At 37.1% G+C, this 20,254-nt stretch overlaps 1 protein-coding gene across 1 annotated transcript in view; it reads left to right on the forward strand.

The window, feature by feature from the left end:
* The window catches only part of RPS6KA6 (ribosomal protein S6 kinase A6), a 91,631-nt gene that overhangs the window by 61,380 nt on the left and 9,997 nt on the right, over nucleotides 1-20,254 (forward strand). Inside the window, exons 12-15 of the mRNA XM_025372556.1 lie at nucleotides 7,604-7,746; nucleotides 10,214-10,284; nucleotides 10,522-10,610; nucleotides 11,708-11,766. Coding sequence (XP_025228341.1) covers nucleotides 7,604-7,746; nucleotides 10,214-10,284; nucleotides 10,522-10,610; nucleotides 11,708-11,766 — 362 coding nt within the window. The remainder of the gene's footprint in view (nucleotides 1-7,603; nucleotides 7,747-10,213; nucleotides 10,285-10,521; nucleotides 10,611-11,707; nucleotides 11,767-20,254) is intronic.

Raw genomic sequence — 20,254 nt, forward strand, 5'->3', positions numbered from 1 at the left:
AACAGTCTTTTTGATGTATTATTGAATTCAATTTGCTAGTATCTTGTTGAGGATTTTTGCATTATTATTCATCAGAGATATTGGCCTGTAGTTTTTTGTTGTTGTTGTATCTTTGTCTGGTTTGGGTATCAGGGTAATACTTGCCTCATAGAATGACTTTGGGAGTATTCCCTCCTGCTCTATTTTTTGTAATATTATGAGCAGGATTGGTATTAATTCTTCTTTAAATGTTTGGAGGGATGTAGCACTGAAGCCATCAGGCCCTGGGCTGTTCATTACTGAGAGACTTTTTATTATTGTGTTGATCTTACTACTTGTTATTGACCTCTTCAGGTTTTGGATTTCTTGGTAGGTTTTATGTGACAAGGAATTTGTCCATTTTCTCTAGATTTTCCCATTTATTGGCATGTAGTTGCTCATAGTAGCCACTAATGACCCTTTGAATTTTTGTGGTATCAGTCATAATGCTTCCTTTTTCATCTCTAATTTTAATTATTGGGGTCTTCTCCCTGTTTTTCTTTGATAGTCTGGCTAATGGTTTGTCAATTTTGTTTATTTTTTCAAAAAGCAAGTTTTTATTTCATTGATGTTTTATATTATTTTCCTCATTTCAAATTCATTTATTTCTGCCCTGATATTTATTACTTATTTTCTCCTATTAATTTTGGGTTCAATTTGCTTGCTTCTCTAGTTCTTCAAAATACATCATAAGGCTATTTGAAGTTTTTTTTTTTTTGATATAAGCACTTTCAGCTATAAATTTCCATCTTAGTACTGCTTTCACTGTATTCCATAGGATTTTTTATGTTGTATTTCTATTATCATTTGTTTCAAGAATTTTTAAAATTTCTTTTTTAATTTTTTTATTGACTCTCTGGTCATTCAGGAACATATTGTTTTATTTCTATGTATTTATATAGTTTCCAAAATTCCTCGTTGTTGATGTCTAGTTGTATTCAATGTGGTCACAGAAGATGCTTGATATTATTTCAGATTTTTGAATATATTAAGACTTGTTTTGTGATGTAACATATGGTCTATTCTTGAGAATGATCCATGTGCTGAGGAGAAGAGTGTGTATTCTGCAGCCTTTGGATGAAATGTTCTGTAAGTATCTATTAGGTCCACTTCTTCTATGGTGCAGATTAAGTCCGATGTTTCATTGTTGAGTTTTCTGTCTGGGAGGTCTGTCCACTGCTGAAAGTGGGGTGTTGAAGTCACTGGCTGTTACTGTATTGAGTTCTATATCCCTCTTTATCTATAATATTATTTGCTCTCTATATATGGATGCTCCAGTTTGGGGTACATAGATATTTATAATTTTTCTGTCTTCTTGCAAGATTGACCCCTTTATCATTCATTATATAATGACCTCCATTTCCCTTCTTGCAATTTTTGCCTTCAAATCTATTTTGTATGATATGACTGCTCCTGCTCCTTTGTGGTTTCCATTGGCATGGAATATCTTTTCCCATTCCTTTATTTTCAGTCTGTATGTGTCTTTATGCGTGAAGCGTGTTTCTTGTAGGCAACAGATCATTGTTTCTTGTTTTTTCATGGGTTCATCCAGTCTATGTATTTTTATTGTTTAGTCCATTTATATTCAGTGTTGTTATTAATGAATAGGGACTTACTCCTGCCATTTTTTTAGTTGCTTTCTGGTCCGCTCTTCCTTGTTTTCTTCATCCCTGCCCTCCTTTTACTGAAGGTGATTTTCTGTGGTGCTATGATTTAGTTTCTATTTATTTATTTATTTATTTATTTATTTATTTATTTATTTAGAGATGGAGTCTCACTCTGTCGCCCAAGCTGGAGTGCAGTGGCACGATCTCGGCTCACTGCAAGCTCCACTTCCCAGGTTCATGGCATTCTCCTGCCTCAGCCTCCCAAGTAGCTGGGACTCCAGGTGCCTGTCACCACACCCGGCTAATTTTTTGGTATTTTTAGTAGAGATGGGGCTTCACCGTGTTAGGCAGGATGGTCTCGATCTCTTGACCTTGTGATCCGCCTGCCTCGACCTCCCAAAGTGCTGGGATTACAGGCATGAGCCACTGCACCTGGCCTCTTTCTCTTTATTTTTTGCATATTGTATGTTTTTCGGTTTGAGATTACCATGAGGCTTGCCAATATGATCTAATACCCCTTATTTTAAACTGATGGAAACTTAACACTGATTGTCTAAACAAACATGCAAAAAAAACCTGCTGAAAAACACTACACTTTGACTTCGTCTCCCCACTTTTCAAATTTTTATTGCTTCTCTTTATGTCTTATTGTACTATGTTTTGAAAAGTTTTTGTAGTTATTGTTTGATTGGTTCGTCATTTAGTCTTTCTACTTAAGAGGAATTTACACCCCACAATGACAATGAAATAATATTCCCTGCATTTTTCTTTGTGCTTACTATTATAGAGAGTTTTGTACCTTCAGATGATTTCTTCTTGCTCATTACATACTTTTCTTTCAGATTGAAGAACTCCCTTTAGCATTTCTTATAAGACAGGTCTGGTGTTGATGAAATCTCTGTTTTTGTTTTTCTGGGAAAGTCTTTATTTCTCCATCATGCATGAAGAATACTTTTTGCCAGTTATAATAGTGTAGACTAATTTTTTTTCAGTGCTTTAAATATGTTATGCCCCTCTATCCTAACCTATAATGTTTTCACTGAAAAGTATGCTGCCAGGTGTATTGGGGCTCCATTATGTGATTTGTTTATTTTCTCTTGCTGTTTTTAGGATACTTTATCATTGAACTTTTGGAGTTTGATTATTAAATGCCTTGAGGTGGTCTTCTTTAGTTTAAATCTGTTGGATGTTGTATAACTTTCTTGTACTTGTATGTTTATTTCTTTCTCTAGGTTTCGGGAGTTATCTGATAGTATCCCTTTGAATACACTTCTTACCCCTCTTTCTCTCTCTACTTTCTATTCAAGTCCAGTAGCTCTTAGACTTGCCCCTCTTAGGCTATTTTCTAGATCTTGTAGGCATGCTTTATTCTTTTCCTTTTTTTTAAATTTTGTCTCCTCTGTGTATTTTCAAATAGCCTGTCTTGAAGCTCACAAATTATTTTCACTTCTTGATCAGTTCTTCTATTAAGAGACTGTCATGCATTCTTCAGTATGTCAAGTTGCATTTTTCAGCTCTAGAATTTCCACTTGATTCTTTTTAATTATTTTAATCTCTTTATTATAGTTATCTGATAGAATTGTAAATTCCTTCTCTTTGTTATCTTTAGTTTCGTTGAGTTTCCTCAACAGAGCTATTTTGAATTATCTGTCTGAAAGCCTGCATATCTATCTCTGTTTCTCCAGAATTGATTCCTGGTTCCTTATTTAGTTCATTTGGTGAGGTCATGTTTTTCTGGATGGTCTTGCTGCTTGTAGATGCTTGGGAGTGTATGAGCATTGATGAGTTAGATTTTTAATTTGGTCTTCGCACTCCAGGCTTATTTGTACCTGTCCTTCTTGGGAAGACTTTACAGGTATTCGCTGGGAGTTGAACCCCAAGCCCAATAATGCTACAGTTTTATAGGCTCCTAGAGGTAACCCATTGGTGGCCTTGGATAAATTCTGGAAGAATTCTCTGTATTACCAGTTGGAGAACCTCATTCTTTTCCCTTATTTTCTCCCAAACAAATGGAGTCTATCTCTGTGCTGAGCCACCTGGAATGGGGATGTGGTTATGCAATCATTTCTATGGCTGCCACCACTCAGACTGTATTAAATCAAACTGCAAGCCAGCACAACACTGAGTCTTGCCCTTGGCTCACTATAACTATTACCTGGGTAAAACCTATTTTCACTCAAGACCATAGTGCTCTACAATCAGCAGATGTTAAGGCCAAACAGGTTTGTGTCTTTCTTTTCAGGGCAGTGAGTTCCCCCTGGCCCCAGGTAGGACCAGACATGCTGTCTGGGAGCCAAGGATTAGAGTCACATACCTTAGAAATTTACCTGAAGTTCTATTCTACTGCAACTAAGGTGGCACTCAGACCATAACCCAGAATCTTTGTTGCACTTCCCTCCCCTTTCCACAGGCAGAGGAACCTCTCCCTGTAGCCATCAGCACCAGCAGCCCATAGCAGGGGTTCTCCCAGGCCACTGGCAACGTTCACTTAAAGCCCAGTGGTTCTTCAGTCAACAACTGGTGAATGCTGCCAGGCTGGGAATTCACTCTTCAGAGCACTGGGCTCCCGTATGCCCCAGGGCAGATCTAGAAATGATATTCAAGAGCCTAGGCTTAGACTCAGAGATCTCAAGAGCCTGCTTATTGGCCTACCCCACTGTGGCCAAGCTGGTGCCTAAGGTGCATTACCTTTCTGTCTGCTTTTCTCAAACAGAAGGATTTTTTTTTTTTCTGTAGCTACCACAGCTCTCAATTTTTGGGTCACACCTGAATCCAGCATGTCTCAGAGCCCAAGGTCCATGGTGTACTACCTGGGTATATTGCTGCTGGTGGTTGTTTGTGGTGCAAGAGCTCTTTAATCAGCAGGCAATTAATCCTGCCAGGACTGGGTTCTTCTTTTCAAGACAGTGGGTTTCCTTTTGGCCCAAGGTGTGTCTAGAAATATCATCCATGAGCTAGGGCCTGGAATGGGAACCTGACAACTCTACACAGTGTCCTGTCCTACTATGGCTGAGCTGATATCCAAGATGCAAGACAAAGTCCTCTTTACTGTTTGCTCCTTCCTCCTTAAGCGGAAGGAAGGAGTCACTTGTTGCTGTGCTGTCTGGGTTTGGGGGAATGGTGGCACAAGTACTCCCTTAGCCACCCTGACTGGTATTTACCTAGGTCACATGCCACCCTAGTCCACTGGCTCTAATTCCAGTTCAACACTAGTAGTTGCCTAGGAATTGCAGAGTTTACATCTTAGACTGCCTTTTAAGTTTACCTAGGACCCCAGAGCACTTTGACCCAAGATGGTGAGGCTTGCTGAGGAGTTCAAATTTAGACCACTGGGATGGGCAATTCCCTTCTGTCTAGTTCTTGTCCAAAAACTTCCTCCGGCCGGGTGCAGTGGCTCATGCCTATAAACCCAGCACTTTGGGAGGCTGAGGTGAATGGATCATCTGAGGTCAGGAGTTCGAGACCAGCCTGACCAACGTGGCGAAACCCTGCCTCTACTAAAAGCACGAAATAAATTAGCCACCCATGGTGGCAGATGCCTGTAATCCTAGCTACTCAGGAGGCTGAGGCAGGAGAATCACTTGAACCCGAGAGGCAGAGGTTGCAGTGAGCAAGACTTTGTCTAAAAAAACAAACAAACAAACAAACAAACAAACAAAAAAACTTAAAAAATAAAAAATAACAAAACCTTCCTCCATATGTGGGTGCTGGCTGAGGCGAGCATGACTTTGCTCTCTGCTGTAACAGGGCAGCACTGAATTCAATGTAAAGCCCCCCAGTTGCCGAGTTTTCCCTCCCCTATCTGCAAAGACTCTCCTCATTGCATGACTGCTGCTGGGGCATGGGGAGGGGGTGTCATCAGTGATTCATGACTGTCTCTTCTACCCTCTCCAATGCCTCTTTCAGCAATATGAAGTTAAAACTAAGTACTGTGATCACTCACCTGATTTTTGTTTCTTGTGATGGTGCTTTTCTGTGTGCAGAGAGTTGTTGAACTTTGGTGTTCCTGCAGAAGCTACAAATGGTATAGGCTTCTATTTCGCCATCTTGCTCCATCCTCTCCTCTTGTAGCTTCTTTTTCATTTTCTTAATACCATTTTCTGAAGAACAGTTTTGTTTATTTCGATGATATCTAGTTTATCATTATTTTTATTTTATGGATTATACTTTTCATGTATAACCCAAGATCACAAAGATTTTCTATTCTTTTTGTAAATTTTATATTAGGTTTTACATGGTTTACGATCCATTTTGAGTTAATTATTTATGGTATGAGGATGAACTTTTCTATATCTCTATCCTACTTGTTCTGGTACCATTTGTTGAAAAGACTGCTTTTTCTCCATAGAATTGTTTTTGCACCTTTGTGATAAATTAAGTGACGTTGTAGAGCCAGTTATAATGTGATGTATGTGATCTAAATCACTGCAGTATGCATAAATCCATAGTATATAAACCACAGAACTTATGGGGAAAATGGGGCAAGGGGCATAACTTTAAAATATTTAATCAGTGATACTCAAAAGAGAAGAAAGTAAAAAGGGTAGCATTGTTTTATATGTTCTAAATGATTAAGAAATACATAAAGACTGCAATAAATACAGTTCCTTACCTTGAAAAAAACATGAAGTTTGCTTGTGGAAGTGGGTGTCAGAAAAGTTACAGTTTGTAAATTATAATGATGTAGTGGAAGTTAGATTATCTGGAACTGGAAGGAAAATTTTAACACTAGAGGTGGACAGGAGTGGCTCATAACAAATACAGTGAAGTAGCTGGTAGATGTTTGAGGTGTGTGCATATGTGTATTTTATGTATTTCTACTTTCCTAAGCTCAGCTGGTTCAGTTTTCTGTGCTCATATGATGTTTCCTGCAGACAAAATCACCCATAAGCCAGTGTGAAATTCATGTTATACTTAGATTGTTTGCTAAGATATCAGTTGCATTAGAACAAATTTGCATTTTCAAAAGAAGCATTATAGCAAAATTAACTGTATATGTTAGTCTATTATTGTACACTCGTCTGTTCCGTTGATATATATGTCCAACCTTTTTCTGGTACCCCACTGTCTTGATTACTGTAGCTTTATAGTAAGTGTTGAAGTCAGGTGTAGTAGAAGTCTTTTAACTTTCTTCTAACTTTTCAAAATTGTTTGGACTATTTTATTTTCTTGACTTTTTTATACAACTTGTAGAATCAGCTTATTGATTTCTACAAAAGAAATTTTGCTGGGATTTTATTAAAGTTTCATTGAATTGGTATATCAGTTTGGGGAGAATTCATACCTTAACAACATTAAATCTTCCAATTCATGAACATGGTATATCTTCCCATTTATTTAGGTCTACTTTGATTTGTTTCATCAGTGTTTCCAGTTTTCAGCATATAATTCTTGCATATATATTTTATAGCTGTAGTTGTATATTTAAACCTGTAGATTTCATGTTTGATATTTTTGGTGGTATTATAAATGGTATTTTTTAAATTTCGTCTTCCAGTTGTTCATTAGTAATACCAGGAAATAAGATTGATTTTTATATATTGATATCTTTAGCTCTTTGAAGGCTTTGAACAAAAATGGAAGCTCACCAAAGCCAAAGCAAAATTTGTTTTTTTAGTATTTTAAAAAGTATAAGTTACTATTTCTGTTTTGTCTTAGTCTATTTTAAAACTTAGATCAATATGGCAGCTTTGATTTAATTGTTGTTCCCTCACATTTTTTGCATTGTATTCTAGTGCAGACCTGAAAGCATGTATTTTGAGGATGAGATTTAATGGAGGGATCTTTAAATGACCTTAAAGAGTATTGTTATGAAATACAAGCTACTTTCTCTTATTGATCTCACAGGAACTTTCTTAAGAATAATTGTAGGCCATCCATAAATAATTGTAATGTTTAATACATTATTTTGTTTCTTTTGATGTTTTCTGTTTTCTGAAGTTTTTCAGACACATTTTTTGGTAATACTGTTATTATAGATTTTGGACTCAGCAAGGAGTCAGTAGATCAAGAAAAGAAGGCTTACTCATTTTGTGGTACAGTAGAGTATATGGCTCCTGAAGTAGTAAATAGGAGAGGCCATTCCCAGAGTGCTGATTGGTGGTCATATGGTGTTCTTATGGTAAGTAGCAGTATTTGTTTTAATTATACCAACCTGTGATTGATATATAAATTATTTTATTTTATTTCAAAATACAAAAATAATTTTATTTCAAATTTTGGGACTTAGCAGGTCAGAAAGGAGTTCTGATAATTTATAATTAACACCAAAAACCTTGTGATTGGCTAGCTGTTATACAATAAAAATTAAGGTTTTGGTGTTCTGATTTATTTTAAAGTTGCTAGTAAAAAGGTAAATGGCAGCATTGTTATTATAAACTATTCATATTTGATACTTATGAAAAGGTCTGTCAGATTCTATATTTCAGAATGATGAGTTTATCAGTTACATGGTATTTTAATTGAATGTTACAGAACTTAGCACCTTACCACATAGTGTCCTATTGTCAGATTGTTCCGTGCATTCCCTGGAAAGGTTATAAACCTGTTGAACAGAGGAATCATGTCTTATACTACTTTTCATCTCCCATAGTACCAAGCATAGTGAGCATTTCAGTAGATGCTTAATACAGTAGATGCTTAATGACCATTGGTATGAGATTAAGCATAGAATTTGCAGTAGTCAGTAGGATGATAGATAAATAGCTGTTGAATTAGATATAATTTGCTTTTGAGGGCTGATCCATTTTGTCCATTTATCACTGAGTAGCATACCAAATGACACATCAGCATGTTAAGTGCCTATTATAAGCCTGACATATGGAGGCCTGTGGGGTAAGGACTGATTCTAAGTACAATATTTGGTCTTTTTCAATTGGAGTAGCTAAATAAACTCTCAAGAAGTACCTTAGGAGTTCAGGGAAGATTTAATGTAAGCTGATGTAGGCAAACTGGAAGAGTTGGAACTTAAATTAAGCCCTGAAGGATGGATAAAATTTAAATAGTTGTGTGTCAAGAAGGAGAGTATTGTGATCATATTAGCAAAGACTTGGAGAACCAGTTTGACTAGAGAAGTGGAGAAAGAGGGCAAAGGTGGAGGAAGTGAAGCTATAAACCTATAAGCATTTACACATGATTCTTTGGGTAGGAGGAAACTTTTAGATTCTTAAACAGGATGGAAATTAGAGAAGATTGTATTTTAGGAAGATTAGCCTTGACAGCATTATGTAAGTGGATTGTATTGGAAGAAACTAGAAATAGGAAGACAAAAGAGATCTTAAAAGACAATTGTAAGATTATAGAGATTTCAAAGTAATCTGTTACTAACCTTGGTAGCAAATTAGATGACACAGGTGAAAAAGAGATGAATTGTCAAAGATAAAAATGCCTATAAAATTTGTGAGTTTTAGGGGGATGAAAGAATGGTAAGTTAATAGAAGAGATAGCTGAGGAGGACAGCTGATTTTGGAAGTGGGAAAAAATAATTTCTAACATGTAGCATAGGTTACTGTCAGTTAATGACTCACCACTGGGTGGTGATAAACTAGAAGGGGTAGTGGAGAGAGAATCAGAATCATTTGGAGACCTTAATATGTATATATTAACTACCCAACCTATAGTTTCTTTGAGGGAAGATGTGAGTCCTGTATATGATCCTTCATTCTCTCCCTGAAGTTGTCACCTCTACTCCTCCAGTCTTTGGTGGTCTACCATTACTTAAGATTTGGGAAGGAAAGCTGGAGTTTGAAAAGATTAAGGCTTGAACAGCAGATTTTGGGAGACATTAAGATACAGGGAAGACTTGAACGTATAAGCTCACTTAGATTGTGAGTTCAGATAAATGAGTAGAAGACTAAAGGACAAATCTATTATTGGATCTAAGTTTGAGATTTAAATACTGGAGATACAAAAACTTCTCTTTAATGTACTATAATGATTTTTAGAGGTAGTCTGTTTATACCATTATTTAATGTTCTAGTTAGTCACATTGCAGTCAGTTCTCTATGAGAAAATGTTTTCCTTCTTCTGTGTACAACTGAGGTGTATGTTTCTTTTTTAAAGCTATTGGCATGCGTGTCGGGGGGTGGGGTAGTGGTGCTGGTGTGTTCTGCTGCTTCTACCTCTTTTTTGGGTCCTGTTTTGGGGGCCGTGGAGGGAATGAGAATGGTTAAATCTTTGTTGGGCATGTATGAATTTGAAATGCTTTTCTGCTTATTTTTCCTTTTCCTTTATTATTAAACATTTGCTTCAAAAGAATATCTTTGTTTTAACAGAAAATGCATTGTGTGTATTTTCAGATTGCTTTGGCTTTGAGAACATAGCCAAATTAGAACTGAGGAAGAATTGGTTGGTTTCATCTGCTACAGGTCACCATCAGTTGAGCTATATATATAGAGAGAGAGAGAGTGGGATACCAGAAGTATATTTCTTTAAGTAACCGAATTTTCTGGTCCCATTTTGATCTACTATCATGTAGATCTTACAGTTTGATGATTATATAGTAGAAGTCTCAATTTTTTTCTAAAGAATCTTACTATATATTCTAAGGTGTTCTAATTGTGTGGTGATGTTTTGTTTGTTTGTTTTAGTTTGAAATGCTTACTGGTACTCTGCCATTTCAAGGTAAAGACAGAAATGAGACCATGAATATGATATTAAAGTAAGTGTAAACAGTATGTTTTTCTTTTGGGAAAAAAATCTCTTGCTTTCAGTTTTGAGAAAATTATTGCGGTTTTAAAATAACACGAGAACATTTTTCTCACTGTCTTTTTCCCTTCTACCATATACAGGACTTTATTTACCCTTGTAAAAGCACTTTTAAAAATTCTTTTTGAGATTTTTCAAATCAAATGTGTGGCTAAATTGAAGTGAAACTTTCTAAAATCCTCTGTTTCAGAGCAAAACTTGGAATGCCTCAATTTCTTAGTGCTGAAGCACAAAGTCTTCTAAGGATGTTATTCAAAAGGAATCCAGCAAATAGATTGGGTATTGCTTATTTTCTTAGCTTTTATAGAAGTAACTGCATGTTTTGGGAGGATAATTAAATCTTTATGTTTTCTTGTTTGATTTGAGCACATTAGTTCTATACATAGAATTCTTCATTTTGTGTATGCATTTCAGATGAAGTAAACTCTGTTATGTCCATGATTTAAAACTGAAGTAGTCTAGTTAATGAAAGCTTCTGTTCAACCTATTATTAGGTATATATTATGGGTTACTTCTTTTGAAATAATACACAGATTCTCCCTTATACAGGTAGTCTTTTATATATTTGAAGATAGATATTTTGCCCCTCCCAATATTCTTCGAAGTAAACATTATGTTTCTGTAACTACTTTTTTTGACCCCTTTCTGGTAGCCTTTCCCTGTATCCAGATGCGATCCTATTATTTATGCCCTCGTGTGAAAATTTCAGTGTCCGTTTATTCCTTTGTACCTTTTTTTTTTTTTTTTTTGAGACGGAGTCTTGCTCTGTCGCCCAGGCTGAAGTGCAGTGGCCAGATCTCAGCTCACTGCAAGCTCCGCCTCCTGGGTTCACGCCATTCTCCTGCCTCAGCCTCCCGAGTAGCTGGGCCTACAGGCACCCGCCACCTCGCCCGGCTAATTTTTTGTATTTTTTAGTAGAGACGGGGTTTCACCGTGTTAGCCAGGATGGTCTCGATCTCCTGACCTCGTGATCCACCTATCTCGGCCTCCCAAAGTGCTGGGATTACAGGCTTGAGCCACCGCGCCCGACCTCCTTTGTACCTTTTAATTTGGCATATAAACATAAGGTCATAAGATAAATTGGGAGTGAAAAAATATGTATTTAAGTTTAAGTATTATGTTTAATACTATTTTGATTTGAGAGACAGTTTAATATTTCATGATACTCTTTGTAGTTCAGTATGAACATTAGTTGTTTTTTATCACAATAAAATGAAAGGACCAGCTAATAAAATGCCAGATAAGAAATCAAATAATTTTCTTTTCAAGGAATGTATGAAATATGTGTGTTCCTGTTTACAGATAGCAGTCTGGAAGCCAGTGAGCAAGATTTAAAAAAAATCATAAAATTAAAATACCATTTCTTTTTTTTATAGGATCAGAAGGAGTTGAAGAAATCAAAAGACATCTGTTTTTTGCAAATATTGACTGGGATGTAAGTTAAGTAGAAAGCTTGTTATTGAATAACTTCATATGACCAATACAGGAGAGTAAAGGTTTATTGCTTTTAATTTAAATAACAAATCAGTGGAATGTTTACATATGTATTTATTTTTCTTTTTCTTAAAAAAAATTTAGATCTGGGGGTGCACTTGTGGGTTTTTTACATGGATATTGCATAACGGTAGGTTTGGATTTCTAATGTATCCATCAACAAAACAGTGACCATTAGGTAATTTTTCAACCCTCAACCCCCTTTTAACTTCTCCCTTTTGGAGTCCTTGGTGTCTGTTATTTCCATCTGTATGTCCATGTGTTTCCATTGTGTAGCTCCCACTTATAAGTGAGAACATGGGATATTTGATTTTCTGAGTTATTGCACATAGGATAATGATCTCCACCTCCATCCATGTTGCTGCAAAGATAATGATTTTGTTCTTTCTTACAGATGTGTAGTATTCCATGGTGTCTATATACCATATTCTCTTTATCGAATTAACCATTGATGGACACTTAGGTTGATTCCATGACTTTGCTATTGTGAACAGTGCTGTGATAGACATACAAGTGCAGGTGTCCTTTTTATATAATGATTGATTTTTCTTTGGGTACATTCCTGTTAGTGGGATTGCTGGGTCAAATTTTTTTGATTATTATACCTTTGAGAAATTTTCATATGGTTTTTCATAGAGGTTGTACTAATTTACATTCCCATCAACAGCGTATAAGTGTACCCATTTTTTTCCCACATCCATGCCAACATCTATTATTTTCTAACTTTTTAATAATAGCCCTCCTGACTGATATAAAATCATATTTCATTGTGGTTTTAATTTGCATTTTTCTGATGATTAGTAATATTGAACATTTTTCCATGTTTGTTGGCTGCTTTATGTCTTCTTTTGTAAAATGTGTGTTCATATCCTTTGCCCACCTTTTAATAGGTCTGTTTGTTTGTTTACCTGTAGAGTTGTTTGAGTTCCTTGTAGATTCTGGATATTAGTCTTTTGTCAGAGACATAGTTTGCAAATATTTTATCCCATTCTGTAGGTCATCTTTTTACTCTACTGATTATTTCTTTGGCTGTGCAGGAAATTAATTAAGTCCAATTTGTCTACTTTTGTTTTTGTTGCATTTGCTTTTGGGATCTTAGTCATAAATTCTTTGTATAGATCAATGTCCAGAAGAGTTTTGCCTAGGTTTTCTTCTAGTACCTTTGTAGTTTCACGTCTTATGTTTAAGTCTTCAAACCATCTTGAGTTAATTATTGTGAATAGTGAGAGATAGGGGTCCAGTTTTATTCTTCTTCATGTGGCTAGGCAATTTTCCCAACACCATTTATTGAATAGAGTGTTCTCTCCTCATTGTTTATTGTTGTTGATTTTGTAGAAAATCAGATGGCTATAGGTATGCAGCTCTATTGCTGGGATCTCTGTTTTGTTCCATTGATCTATATGTCTATTTTTGTACAAGTACTGTGCTGTTTAAGTTACTATGGCCTTGTAGTATAATTTGAAATTAGGAAATGTGATGCCTCTGGATTTGTTAATTTTACTTAAGGTTGCTTTGGCTATTCAGGCTGTTTTTTTGATTCCGTGTAAACATTAGGATTGTTATTTCTAATTCTCTGAAGGATGACTGATGTTCATAGTTTGATAGGAATTGTACTGAATGTGGATATTGCTTTGGTCAGTATGTTTTTTTGTTTGTTTGTTTTTGTTTTCTTTGTTTTTGTTTTTGTTTTTTTTTTTTTGACAGCATCTCTCTCTATTGCCCAGGCTGGAATGCAGTGGCACAATCACTGCTCACTGCAGCTTTGACCTCCTAGGCTTAAGCAATCCTCCCACTTCAGCCTCCTGAGTAGCTGGGGATACAGGTGTATGCCACCATGCCTGGCTAATGTAAATTTTTTTGGTAAAGATGAGGTCTCGCTATGTTAACTAGGATGGTCTGGAATTTCTGGGTTCAAGTGAGTCTCTTGCCTCAGCCTCCCAAAGTACTGGGATTATAGGCGTGAACCACTGTGCCCGGACTGGTATGGTCATTTTAATGATATTGATTCTTCCAATTCATGAGCATGAGATATTTCTCCATTCGTCCATTTGATCTAGTTTCTTTCATCTGTGTTTTATAGTTCTCCTTGTAGAACTCTTTCACATTCTTGGTTAAATGTATTTGTAGGTATTTTACTTTTTGCGGCTGTTGTTAATGAGATCGTTAATGAGAAACTTCATTTGGTTTTCAGTTAGAACATCATTGTTATATAGAAAAGCTACTGATTTTTGTATGTTGATTTTATTTTTTGAAACATTACTGAATTTGTTTATCAAGTCTAGGAGTCTGTTGGAGGAGTCTTGGTTTTTCTCAGTATCTTATATCATCAATGAACAGAGGTACTTTGACTTCCTCTTTTCCAATTTGGATGTCTTTCGTTTCTTTCTCTTGCTTGATTGCTCTGGCTAGGACTTTCCAGTACTATGTTGACTAGGAGTGGTAAAAGTGGACATCCTTGACCTGTTTCAGTTCCTGAAGGGAATGCTTTCAACTTTCCCATATTTGGTATGATGTTGGAGTATGTTCTTTCTATGCCTATTATATGGAGGGTTTTTATCATCAAGTGATGTTGAATTGTCTCTAATGCTTTTTCTGCATCTATTGAGATGATCACATGATTTATGTTTATAATTTTATGTGGTGATTTGCATTTATTGATTAATAAATGTCGATCCATCTTTTCATCCCTAGAATAAAATCCACTTGATCATGATTAACTATTTTTTTGCACGTGCTGTTGGATTTGGTTTGCTAGTATTTCGTTGAGGATTTTTGCATCTATGTTCATCTGGAATATTGGCTGGCAGTTTTCTTTTTTGGTTGTGTCCTTACTTGATTTTGCTTTCAGGATGATACTGGTTTTGTATAATTAATTAGGAGGATTCCCAACTCCTCAATTTTTGGGAACAGTTTTAGTAAGATTGGCACCAGCTCTTCTTTGCATGTCTGGAAAAACTTGTTTGTAGACTTATGTGATCCTGGCTTTTTTTGATGGAACATTTTTTATTGCTGGCTCAGTTTCACTATTCCTTTGGTCTGTTTGTATTTTCTGTTTCATCCTGGTTCAGTCTTGGGAGACTGTATGTTTCCAGGAATTTATCCAACATCTAGCTTTTCTAGTTTGTATGTATATACATGTTCATAGTTATCACTGATCATCTTATATATATTTCTGTGGTATCCATTGCAATGTGTGCCCTTTTCAGTTTCTGATTGTACTTGTTACAGTCTTCTGTTTTTTCTTCTTAGTTAAGCCATCTAGTGATCTATCAACTTTATTATTTCAAAGAACCAGCTTCTCATTTTGTTGATCCTTTGTGTCTTTTTTTGATCGCAATCTCATTTAGTTCAGCTAAATGAGACTTAGTTATTTTTTGTTTTCTGCTAGCTTTGGGTCTGGTTTTTCTTGTTATTCTAGTTTCATGTAGTGTAACAATAGGTCATTGATTTGAGATCTTTCTGTGTTTTTGATTTAGGCATTTAACACTAAAAACTTTCCTTTTGGCACTGCATTGGCTGTATCTCCGACGTTTCGCTATGTTGTGTCTCTATTTTCATTCATTGCAGTTTTTTTTATTCCTGCCTTGATTTTGTTGTTCACCCAAAAGTCATTCATGAGCAACTTGTTTCATTTCCTTGTACTTGTGTAGCTTTGAGAGTTCCCCTTGGTATTCATTTCTAATTTTATTCTACTGTGGTCCAATGGGATACTTGATGTGATTTTGATTTTCTTGAATTTATTGAAATTTGCTTTATGGTTAAGCATATGTTCAATTTTGGAGAGTGTTACATGTGCAGATGAGAAAAATGTATGTGCTGTAGTTGTTGATTAGAATATTCTGTAAAAGTCCATTTGGTCTAGTGTCCAGTTTAAGTCCAGAGTTTCTTTGTTGACATTTGCCTTGATGACCTGTCTAGTATTGTCATTTGGTATTGAAGTCCCACACTATTATTGTATTGCCATCAATCTCTTTTCTTAGGTCTAGTAGTATTTGTTTTTGAATCTGAGCACTCTGGTGTTGGATGCATATATATTTAGGATAATTAAATCTTTTGGTTTAATTGAGCCCTTATCATTTCATTATATAATGCCCTTCTTTGCCTTTTGTTACTGTTGCTGGTTTAAAGTCTGTTTTATCTGATATGAGAATGGCTACTTCAGCTCTGCTGTGTTATTTATTTGCATGCTATATGTTTTTCCTCCCATTTACTTTAAGTCTGTAGATGTGCTTACTATTCTATGGGTCTCTTTTTGGCAGCAAATGGTTGGTTTTTGTCTGTTACCCAACTTGCTGGTCTACATATTATGGATGGGACATTTATGCCATTTATGTTGAAGGTTATATTGATATATGAGGTTTTAATCCTGTCATAATGTTGCTAGCTAGTTGCCTTGGATTCTCAATTGTATGATTGTTTTATAGGATCTTTGAGCTTTCTACTTATGTGTGCCTTTATGATGGTGAGTGACATACTTTTGTTTTCATTTTTAGAACTTCTTTGAGCATTTCTTATGGGGTCTATTTAATGATGATAAGTTCCTCTAGTGTTTTCTGTTCATGACTTTATGTCTTCATTTTATGAAGCTGATTTTGGCTGGATATAAAATTCTTGGATGCCATTTTTTAGAGGAAGCTAAAATTAGGTCCCCATTCTCTTCTGGCTTGTTAAAATTTCTGCTGAGAGGTTCACTGTCAGTCTGATGAGGTTTCCTTTATTCGTGATTTGATGCTTTTCTCTAGCTTCTTTTATGATTTATTCTTTCACATTGAACTTGGATAGTCTGGCGACTATATCCCTAGGTCACGTTTGTATTCTATAGTGTCTCCTAGTTGTTCTCTGAATTGCTTATATCTAGATATCTGCATCTCTAACAAGATTGGGGATATTTTCCTGAATTAGTTCCTCAATTATGCTTTCCAAACTTCTTTTCTTTTTTTCTTTCTGTCTATAAGTTGTAAGTTTGGTCACTTTACATTATCCCATATTTCTCAAAGACTTTGTTCATTTTTTAAAAAATTATTTGTTATTTAATTTTATCTGATTTAATTCAAAAGACCAGCCCTCATGCTCAAAATTATTTCTTATGCGTGGTCTAGCATGTTATTAAAGTTTTCAACTCTGTTTTGAAATTCCTTTCATCTTTTTTTTCACTTCCAGAATTTTAAAATATATATATATTTATCTTTTATCTCCTGAATTGTTTTCTGATTTTTTTGTTTGTTTGTATGTTTTTGACTTTCTTTTGGATTTCATTGAGCTTCCTTACAATCCATATTTTGAATGTTTTATCTGCCATTTCAGAGTTTTCATTTGATTAAGATTCATTGGTAGGTAGCTACTATGACCCTTTGGGGATGTCATTACATTCTTTTTCTTCATAGTCCTGAAGTTCTTATGTTAGTTCCAATAAGCTGTCACATATTGCTTTTGAATTTGTTTCATTTAGATGTGGTTCACCCCCTGCTGCCATCCCTCTTGGGGGATGTGACTGTAGAGTAGGTTGGGAAGTAGCCAAAAGTCTCTTGGCTTTGTTTCTGTAGGCCCGTGCACTTCTTATCAGGTTTTTACGTTGGGTTTTACAGTTCAATCTATAGGGCAGTAGGTGGCATTTACCAGTAGAAGCCAGCTGTGGCAAAAGCAGATCAGTATGCAGTTGATATTTGTTTATTGTGTGGTGATCTCTGTTGTTTCAGATGATGGGCTGGACAGTGGAATGCCAGGTTCCTTGACCTTCTTGTCCCATGAGGGGTGAGGGGAAAGAGAGCTAGGCAGAGCTTGACTGCCTGGCTTGCACACAAATACCCACCAATGATGAACTGGGGAACCAGCCCTGACAGGCATGGTTGGAAGAGTACCTGGTAAACAGTGCCAAGGTCTCAGCAGAGAGTAGGGGGACTAGCTTCACATCCTAGACGGGTAGCAATATGTTCTATTTACCTGTCACACCCCTAACTCAGAGTTCATGGCTCTCAGTTCAGATGCACAACTGCCGTGTATCTCTAGACCACAGTATAGCTGATAGCCACAGAAGACACTTGTCTTGCAGTTGTCTATGGGAGTGGTTTCTGGGTGGAACCTCTTGAATCAGTCCAATACACACAGCTTTGTGACTCACCTGTTTGCCAGTGGGTAATGCTGCTGCTTTCTGTAGATACCACAGAGGGTCTCCACTTTCTAGCACACACAGTTGGGTATTAGCTGTGGGAGTATCGTCTGGTTGGGTCCATCTGAGCTCAGACCCCAGGTTGGGGCATGGTCATGTACTAGCAGTGGTGGATAGGACTAGGCAAACTTCCAATTCCTTATCCCCCGGATTGCCCAAAGGACAGCATGTATGAGTCCTGTAAGAAGTGGACCAGGACCAGGACAGTGGACTTGTTAAGTCTCTGGAATCCTACTGCTGGCTATGATAGGGAGTGATAGGCTGGTTCTCGGAGTCACAGGCAGAACTCTCAAGCAGAGGCAGGGAAAGTACTCTGGAAGTGGGAGTCCTAGAGTACATCATGTGCCTGTGGGGGCTGGGATCTCAGAAGGGCCTACAAAACGCTTAGGCAGTTGCAGAATGCTCAGGCAGTTGGCGCATCAATGCATATTGCAGACCTGTGGTGACTGGGCTCTCAGAAGCGCCCACAGAATGCTCAGAATATAGCAAAACACTCAGGTGATTGGGTCCCTATGGCTGATCACAGGCCTGTGGGAGCTGGTCTCTTAAAAGGGCCCACGGGATTCTCAGATTATGGCAGAATGCTCTGGTGGTGGGATTCCCATGGCTGATCACATGCTTTGGGGTCTGGGCTCTCAGAACAGCCTGTAGAATGCTTATGTGGTCGAAGTCCCAAGGCCCGTCAGAGGCCTATGGGGGCTAGGCTCTCAGAAGGCCTCCAGGTAACAAGTGAAATAGTCAGTTGGGAGCAGGGCTGCTGGCCTTTCACTGGGGAAGGCAGACTCCTTCAGCTGAAGCAATGAAGGTTGGCAGCTATGGGGTGCTTGGCCCACCTGCACTTCCCTCCTGATGGAGCGGCAGTGGATTTCACTTTGGGGGGCACACAGAGGTGCCCAGTTTCCCCACTGTCTCCTTGGCCCAGGAGTGACAAGTGTGATGGTGCTGTCGGGCACAACTATTGAGGGAGCTTAAGAGTGGGTCACCAGCCTCTGGGAGCTGAGCTGTAAGAAGAACGCCAGGCTGTGGCCAGTATATACACGTAGGGGCAGGGCAGCTGTGCTGTAGACCCAACACTGAAGAAGGGAGGCCTCATTTAGAAGGGAACAGCTGAGGTCAGCAGTCTTTGCAGCGTGCATTCTGCTCAGTCTTCTGTACTGCAGCTGCAGTATCTGTCTTTGAGGTGTGCACAAGTGCCAACCTACCTGCTCCCTGCCTAGTGGGGTGGCAGCAGACGGTGCCAAGCTGCTCAGGGATCAAAAGTTCATGGGATTCCACATGGGCTTGAGCAGTACCTTTGCACAGATTCCAGGCGGCTCCATGTATTAAACTGGAGGCCTAGGGGATTCAAGGGGCTTACCTATAGTTAGCATTGAAAGTCTGTGACAGAATCGTGAATTGTGGAATCCTGGAGGTCTCTCACTCAATCTTCCCTTCCCTGCATCAAAGATCTCCTGGCTCCACACCAGTCTCAGTTCACCTGATGGCGTGGCTTTGTTCTCTTCTTTTTGTGATTCCCAATTCCATCGCTTCTCTGATGAATTCCAGTGTGGCCTCTTAGAAAATATACTTGAAGTGTCAATATTTACTTGCTATTTTGATTACTCATCATGAGAGAGGCACCCACTAGCTGTTTCTAGTAAGCCATATTGAACCAGAAGTCGTGTTTACATATTTAAATAAATGAAAATTACTCAAAAGTAATTCCCTATTTATTTTTCCCCACTGTGGGACTGTAAGCTTTTTAAAAAATAGATTTCAAAAAAAGTGGCTTTTTATGTATTATTAGAAACTTTCTATGCCTTTCAAAAGCGTAGGTTTTAGCAAGGTAGATTGTTAAACAAGACTAAACTTTTCAATTATCTGATACAAGCCTAAACAGTACATTTAATGTGTGTTTTTATGTGAAAACAATATTTTAGATGAAATATGTACTTCTTAAAAATAATCTATTGATTTTGAAAGCCTTGAGCATTTTAGTTGTTATTGTGCTGTATTTGCATGGCTATATTATCAATGAGCATTCAAAAACTTCTGATATCCAAAATTGACCTTTCCTTGTGAATTCAGCTTGTGGCATCATTGCTATGTTTCTTGGCCTCATTACATTTTGAACATTAGCTCTCAAAATTTTAGAATTTGGTTAACAGGTATCTGAAACCTGTTGAAATTTATTTTATGAAATGGTTAGTCTTCTATTATGTACTGTGAATATTATGTTCTGCTTTCTTTTACAAAGTATAATAATTTTTAAAGTCTTAATATG

Source organism: Theropithecus gelada, chromosome X, assembly GCF_003255815.1.
Source record: "Theropithecus gelada isolate Dixy chromosome X, Tgel_1.0, whole genome shotgun sequence".
Taxonomy (NCBI): Eukaryota; Metazoa; Chordata; class Mammalia; order Primates; family Cercopithecidae; genus Theropithecus; species Theropithecus gelada.